This window comes from Cibotium barometz, chromosome 62 (assembly GCF_041138505.1).
Source record: "Cibotium barometz isolate CiBa-2024 chromosome 62, ASM4113850v1, whole genome shotgun sequence".
Lineage (NCBI taxonomy): Eukaryota > Viridiplantae > Streptophyta > Polypodiopsida > Cyatheales > Cibotiaceae > Cibotium > Cibotium barometz.
In genome coordinates, this window is record NC_141107.1 from 29799136 (window position 1) to 29807600 (window position 8465).

General features: G+C 41.9%; 1 protein-coding gene across 2 annotated transcripts in view; it reads right to left on the reverse strand.

Annotated features, from left to right (window-relative positions):
- Positions 1–6382, reverse strand: part of LOC147604344 (apoptosis inhibitor 5-like protein API5) — a 54319-nt gene extending 47937 nt beyond the window's left edge. Inside the window, exons 1-3 of one of the 2 annotated variants that reach the window (XM_086795617.1) lie at positions 5977–6382; positions 5431–5592; positions 3127–3226 (exon numbers count right to left, since the gene is read on the reverse strand). In XM_086795617.1, coding sequence (XP_086651743.1) covers positions 3127–3226; positions 5431–5592; positions 5977–6057 — 343 coding nt within the window. In that variant the 5' untranslated portion in view covers positions 6058–6382. Of the gene's footprint in view, positions 1–3126; positions 3227–4269; positions 4574–5430; positions 5593–5976 lie in introns of those variants that run through there. The other variant, XM_086795618.1, reaches the window with a different exon arrangement.
- Between the last annotated feature and the right edge of the window lie 2083 nt (positions 6383–8465).

Genomic DNA, 8465 nt, shown 5'->3' on the forward strand with positions numbered 1-8465 from the left:
CATGAGGACACTGCTCATGTGAAAACCCACTACCATCTTGCATTCCCTTTGCATCACATTCTGTTTTTTGTGTTTGGGGCGCATGCATGAATGAAAACCCACAGGGGCATTCATGCATGTGAAAACCTCTTGCATTGTGGCATTGATCCAATACAGCCCAAACATGTTCCTCTTCACCCACTTACCATCTTCCTCATCTTCTTTCATGGTCCCCTTTTGGCCTAAGAAGGTGCGTGAAAATCTACCCAAAATGACATTTAACCCGCCCAAAAAGGGTATTTATTAGACATTTTGTCTTGTGCTGCTGGCCGACGGCCTTTCTCTGAGCCGACCAATAACCCCTCCACATATATAAGCAACGCTTCACAATTCAGCAAGAGCACAACATATAATCAACAAACTTCTACTGCGGGTGCTACCTCTGCAGCAGCCCAACACATATATATACAGCGTTCGATTCTGAGCGCGCCATTCAGCGCACGCAGGCCAAATCGGGAGTAGTTCCAAGGCGCACCTCTACTGAGTCATTAGCACATATCACCTAAGCGCCTATCGGTCAGCCATACAAGAGCTCCATTCAAGCCCATTCGACATCAGCAGTCTCCTGTTGCTACAGTCTCATTTTCAACTTCTTCGTTTTTGCTCCTGTGCAGTCCTCTGGCAGCTGCCCAGCCTTGCACCCCTCAGGTACAACAGCACCCTCATCACCAAAGTCTACACCCCTCAGGTACAACAGCACCCTTGTCACCAAAGCCTGCACCATTGCTTTTCTGCTGCGCACTAGACATCTACTACCTCGGAGTGCCACCGCATCCACCGACGCAAGCCTTCGACACCGACCACCTCACGTTTTGCCACCACTATTCTCGGTGCGAGTCTTCGTCACCGACCAAGCCCTTTGCTTTGACATCGTCTTTGCTTCTTCGCCAGTCTACTACACGGTCACCTGGATTTCATTCACCATTCTACATACACTCATTCATCTATTTCATGCTGTGTTGATTTGCTTTGATCTCTCGCACATGTGATCCTTTCGTCCTTTTGCCCTCACACGGGCTTCTCCTCATTGCCCTGAACAATCTCCCATAGATCCTTGTGAATAAACCAGACCCGCAGATTTAGCTTCCAATGAGGATAATTTGTCCCATCAAACTTGTCCTCCTTGTTCGTACAAGCGGGAGCCATATCCACAAAAACAACAATCACCTCCAAAACACCGCAAATCTCAGCACTCCAAGACTTCTCTCGGGCACTTTCCAATGGAGCGAAGCACAAGGACCAATCAGGCCCCTCTCAAATCTAAGAGAGAAAGGGGGTGGACAACACCAAACACATGCCGGAAAGCATCCACTAGAAGGGGAGGGAAACTAGGGATGAAGAGGATCCGTCGAAGCCACTTGTTGGGCCACACCACACGCAAACACACCACCCTCCACTGCTATTCTTGCTACAAAAATCAGGCCAAAACACCATCAGCCACTGCAGAAACTGCTCAAGGAAGCCCCCCAAAAAAAAAAACGCAGCCCACCAAGGTTGCACCGTGATGCCTTGCAGATGATGCAAGGGCACAAGCACCACAAGATGAAAAATGCTGATGAGGAGAGGAGCCCGAAGAAGAACAAAATGCAGCCTCCAGAAGAAAACACAGCAGCAGCACCAAAACGCAGGAGGAGGAGGAGGAGGAGATGCCGAACAGAAGCACAGCCAGAACCTAGAGCGATGATACCATGTTGGAGTGTGCTCAGGCGGAAGCGTGAACAATGAAAGAGAGATTGCAAGCAAGATCACTTTGATTAATAGCAAGAGGCTTACAATGGCGATACACAGCCAACAGATGGCACTACAATGTGCTTGTAGAGGTTGAGTACAAGAGTGAGAAGAGGAGGCCTTTATAAAAGAGACCATGCAACTGACCGATTGGCATAAATCAGCCACAACTAGTATAAATCTCTATAAAGCATGAGATAAATGCCCAACCCAATACAAGGCCTAGTTTCCATTCAACACATGAGATGCATATATTCTAACACAAGCACCCATGTTACACTCTCCTCCCATCCGGAACCACCTCGGAGCCTAAGGTTTAGGTTGCCCCGTGAATCAGCTCTCCGCTTAGACAGCACGTGCATCCATCCCTTACCACCAAATCGCCTACCTAGAGCAACTGCAAGTATTTCTCATAATCATCATGATTGAGCCCAAGGCACTCTTTCATTGTCTAGTCCTAGCTGTTACTAGCACCCAACCCTATTATTAGGCTTTTTTCTATGTTTTAGCCACTAATATACTAATCTAGACCTCATCTTTGCTAGCCCTTAGTCTCTTGCGCAAGTCCAACATGCCTAGTAGACGTCACTACCATTGGATTCCTCATCATGATTGAGCCCAAAGTACTCTTTTATAGTCTAGTCTTGGATATTATTAGCACCCTACCCAATTTAAATAAGGTTTTTTCTTGTTTTAAGAAACTAGTATGCTTTTAATTGATCCAAGTCCAATCCATACCTCGTCCTTGCTAGCCCATAGCCACTTGGGTGGGCCTTATCAAACCCCATGCCCAACTAGGCCCTATCCTAATTATGGATTAGCTTTTTAACCATAAGCCTCACCCTTACCTAACCTTGGGCTAGCACATCCCCTTAACCCTAGGTCTACAACCCCTCTTACTACTAGCCACGGCCCAATTCAAGATGTAACAAGCACTACATAGCTAACTAGTAGTCAAACTATGTAAACATGCCAAGGCTAAACACCAAAAGCACTCATCACAAAAACATTGTCAGCGGTAAAGATGTTCTAGTGTGTCTTGGAGAACAAGAAGAGGTTCTAGAGTTATGCAACATGGGCCTTGGCACACCCACAACATGAAAGATGACAGTCACGATGGTTTAAAAGGGGGAAAGGGGAAAAAGGGGGGAGGGGGGGAGGGGAGGTTGGGAGAAACGACTAGTTACCTACCATATAGAAGAAATTCGTTGATGACCTAAGAGATAGTCCTTAACTAGTTCTTGCATTAAAATATAGTTGAATAAATTCTCATCAAGGCACTACCTAGCAAAAAACAAGTATAGAAACATAGCAAAAAACAACATCCATAGTAGTATAGAAACATAGCAAAAAACACACCTGCAAGAAGTAATTGACCAAGAACATCAGCTATCTTTGGTAGATGTCGAGGGGTATCCTTGCACAATAGAGGAAGACCTCGAATCGCCTGCACTCTTATCTGCAATACACTTGATCAACATGAGCAAATGCTTCCTTGAACCATGCTAAAATCCCTTATAACATGTCAACCAAGAGAGGGTGGCAGGGATATAATGAATTAGGTAGTTTATATCCTGATAAAAAGGTGTAGCCAAATGAGTTCTAACCATCAAATAATTGTCTATATATAGGCTCAACTAGGTGTCTTGAATTACTAAATTCACCATGATACTCCTCACAGAGAGTAAAATGGTATGATTTTTGGGGCAAAATCCTTAGGGCCTGTCTTAAGTAGAAAGAGCACAAGTCCCAATTAACAAGAGACGTTGGACAGATCAGAAATGTAGCATTTGCCGGAGTAATCTAGCCACCTGTGACCTTATGAAGCTTAAACTTCAATTAGCCATTAAAAAACAGCACATGCAATCACCGACTTGGGACCTAATTCATGATCAATCCAAGACATACAGCTGAAACTCTCAATATGTACCAAAACCAATCAAAACCCAAAAAGCAATCTTGCTTCCGTGAGAGTCTACCCAGAAAGCTTCAAATCATCAACTCCCTCATGCATAACATAGACTAAATGCTATGGCATACCCAATGTAGTTTCATGCATCAAGATAGGTCACCTTAGTAGACAAATCTCCATCGATTAACTTGAACTGAGTTTCTATCACATCTCCAAAGGTGAAGAGCAAACTCAGCCATGATGAAGGCTAGCACAAGTTGGAGAGTGCAAAAGGAACAACATTTCTATCACAATGGAGTAGAAACCTCCCTGGATATCATGATTTGGATTAGATTTACTGATATGCTAGAATGCCATGCAAGATTCGGAAACCCACTCACCCCCGCCCCCTAAATAAAAAAGAATTATCAGAACAAGATGGCCTAAACTCTCCAAGAAACAAAATTAGTACGTCTCACGGAATTCAAGCAATAATATTAATTTTATGGTGGGCTTCTAGACATGTGTAGCCCTGCTCATGATATTGTGGATCTGTTGAGTGCCTTCTCATGGAATGTCATTAAGTCCGTGTAATAATCCAGCAATCATACCAATGAACCACATTGCTGGCAGATGTTCACCAAGACTCGATACACTATCCCTGCCCCCTCTGCAGTTTTGTTGTATAAGAAGTGCAGCTTATGGATGACCTCAAAGACCAAGGAGCAAGTATCCACTATAGTGCATTTTGGGACCTGACATTGCATGGACCGCTGCTGACGAAATGCTCTTCATAAAGCCAGAACCACCACTTAATAATTGTTGAGGCCGCTCAAAAGATGAAGCCATGATAAAAGAGTAGCAGCAGTGAGGTAAAATGTGTTTCCAATTCTTGAATAACTGTGACAGGATAAGGAGCCCCTCAACAAGACATCCTTCTTTTCAAACGTTGCATGCCTCAATCCAACTGACATGCATTCCTGCCCTCACATGAACAAAATGGATGAGATCCTCTAAACACCAAACTTCAATCAAGGCGTTCAGATTTCCTTGCCAAAACCTACTGCAACTCGGTAAAGACTATGCACGATATAAAGAGAGGCTACAAATTTTTCTCCGCACAGATTAATTGCTTATATTAAGCACCACTCCTGAAGGTCCCCTCCCCCCACCCCCCCAGATTAAGAACCTTCTGCATCTAAACCTGCTGCGTTTCCACAAGGCTGTTCTCTTACCATGCCAACATTGCACCACTGAGATCAAAATCATGGCAGAAAAAAATGTGTTTCTCCTCACACAAACCAATAAAAGGTAACATTCCAACAGATATCCATGACTTGGTCCATCCAACAATGGCAGAATGATGGCAGGACCTGGCATTTATTGCTTCAAATCAGCCACAAAAGCGCTTGAGACCATCCTTCAGGATAATCAGCATACATTTTGGTATGGAATTGCATGTCACAAATCTCACTTTCTTGCAGCCTCTTCCACCGAATCTCATCCAGCATTTCAAAACCACAAGGGTTTCTCTAGGTTCTGTCAACCATGAAGGTTCCTCTAGGTTCTGTCAACCACGAAGGTTTTATCCTGGTTCTGTGATTGTCTGAAGACTTAGTGATTTCATAACCTTTTTTTAAGAATGCCATTTGTTTTAAGGAACTCTGCCACATGACAGTGCCTTGGCAAGATCATGTCCATGGGGCCAAAACCAGCTGCTGCCTGTTGAGGAGTAAAGAAAAATCATCCCAGCAAAGGAAAGAGAAACTCACCCCCAACTCATCTTCTTCGCATAAATCCAGCTGTGCATTGATGGCTTCAGATGAAAGACTGGGAAAATGCTTGAAGAAACGTGGAATAAGCTGTGCAGCAAGCTGCTTAGACTTGCTGCTCCCTTTGGCTGCTGAAATTATGCCAACATAATCGCTCTCATTCTGCAAGTAAAGAGAATAGAGTAAACAGGATTCAAGGTCAGAGTCAAAAGCCAAGCAAGGGTCTGAAAAGAACCCTCTCAGTGCAAAAATTAAGGTACTTGAAACACTCAAAACATGATCTAGCATCCGAGGTCAGGGCCAAGCAAGGGTTTCACAACGACCCTCTTAGTAAAAAGAGGCAAAACTATCTCATAAAATAGGTTACTGCCCAGAATTAGGGCTTCTGAAAGGCGGCACGTTATGAAGCTACGGTTCACATACAGAAACCGGGTGTGTGTGTGTGTGTGTGTGTGTGTGTGTGTGTGAGAGAGAGAGAGAGAGAGAGAGACCTAACAACGCAGAGCTCAACATTACAAAGCGAAGAACAGCTGAAATCCGACTTACCTTGGTTCCCGAGGGTTCGGCGAGGCGTTGCCCGTACTCGTAAAGCTTTTCCACAGCGGCCGTTTCATCAGGAGGAGCCATGGGGAAGACAACTTGAGAAGCAAAGCGAATTTTCTCTGAGGCTGAAAAACAAACACAGCAAAAGAGCTAGGGTTTTTCCCCAGAGACTTGGATTGGATATGGTCTGTCCTGCTGCTAGGGATTTGGGAAAAACTTCTGTATCAGAAGAAGGAGGGGGAGGAACAGGCATTCGCCATAGCCAAATACGTTTGTCTTCTCTCGCACGAATCAGCACCACCAGCAATACCTCAAATGTGTGTTTTTCCGAGACTGTGAACTCTCCCTAATGAAGTCCTCATTGTTGGAGTTCAAAAATTTTGAGAAAAGTAATGAAGTCCTCATAGTTAGAGTTCAAAAAAAAACAAATGAGTTTATGAAAAAAAAAATTGAGCTATCACTTATTTTTTTTAATTGGGAAAGTCAAGCTTACAAGTTAACGTGAAAATTCTGTTGTCTTGTGAACATTTACCCTACCAGTGAAGGAGTTGAATGTCTTCCGAGGATGCAGAGTCGAATTCGAATGCGCTCAACTAAGGCTTACACATCGCCATACCCCTGCCTGCCCATGCTGATGTGGTGGGGGTATCCACCGCCCATGATTCATGGGCAGGCAATCTCCCCCGCCCAATCGGCCGCCCATACATGGGCGGTGGGGTATGTGTAACGGGCTTAAAGATAATCTGTCGAAAAAAAACCTTCCTTTACATATGTATTGCCTATAATATATGCTAACCCTTAATCATATATGTTATGTTAGCATTGTCTCTCTATGTCTTAAAGGCGTGTTTTTGCATCATTTTAACGAATATTTTAACTGTAAGTTACACATTGTAGACAAAGTTGGCATGTCATGCTTGAGAGGTGAGTTAACTCACATCAAGTTTAGAGTGTAAGGAAGTTCCCACATGCAACCTACAACACCTCTTGTTCAAAACCTTTCATTGCCTTAAACCCTTCATTCTCTCCAATAAACTATGCTTGGCATTAGCATACAAACATTGCATTACATAGTGCCATTAAGTTTGGAATGAATAGTTTTATAATCTTCCAATAATGTATGTGTACAAAACAAATACAAGCACATTCAGTTACGCTACTTGATAAAAACTTGATAGAACAATTTCAAAACCATATAATATCTTTCTTATGAGCCTTCAAGGATATAACATAAAATTTCATTTAAAAGGAATTTGCACAGAAAAGGGAATTTGCACAGAAAAGGGAGCAACTCTCGACAAATACGAATATATCTAATAACCTTAAGAGTAGATAGACTCAATGGAACGTTTTGGACCAACGTTAAAATTTGGATCTACTACACATAAGAGTACAAGAAGTCACTTAAATGTTTAGAGTGAAATATCACGAAATATTACTTATCTTGCATTCTAAACAAATCAATTGTAATGTTTTCTACCTCACATTTTTTAGGTTATAAAAGTGTATATTTCATATAAAAAATTATGGAATATATTTTAAAATATTATGAAGAAATTTGATATACTCTTAAGACTATCAGTAATGTAGCTTCCTTTTATTTATCAATTGCTTTCTTTATTTTTGTCTTAAGGCTAATGTATTATCTTTTGTTAAATAAATTACTTTAGTTTAAGTTTGATGTAACATATAAAATGATTACTTTGCTCTCTTATACTTATTCACATTCTTATGCATACTATGGGGAGTGCCATTATTACTCTCAACATAACAAAAATCAAGTTCGATATTTTGAGTCAATTCATTCTTTAGAGGTTTGTACTCCCTTGAGCTTGCATATACATGATGTCTTTACTTTGATTATATGTGGTATAACTATGGTACAATTAGAGCAAGTGTACAAAAGTGCCTTTGGTTTGAAATGGGGTATACCTATGGTACAACTAAAGTAAGTGACAAGGTGCCTTTTGGTTTGAAATGGGGTTAAAACCTAAATCTTGAGGAAGGAAAGGGGCATAAGATTGTGATAGTTATGGTGAAAAATATATTTTCAATAAATAGCGAGGTGTTTTTACTTACTCCTATGTGGGGGGGGGGAGATGACAAAGTCAAAAACAATGATATATGACAATTATAGTGGGACAAAAGATAATAAAAAGAGGGCTAATGGGGCCTTATTCTCTTCCTCTAGATACAAGTGTACATGGGTGGAAAAGTCTTACATGTAATCTTCACATCATGCATTTTATTCATACAACACTCAAGCGAGGATAAGCTTGAGCTTTCTCTTCCCCTACATACAAGAGTAGATGGGTGGAAAAGTCTTACATGTAACCTTCAAATCATGCATTTTATTCGTACAACACTCAAGAGTTAAGGTTAAGCACACCAATGTGTGTGTGTGTGTGTGTGTGTGTGTTTTCTATCCAACAATTATTCACTATCACTTCAAATTAGTGAATAACAATTGGACTACCCTTGTAGACACATCA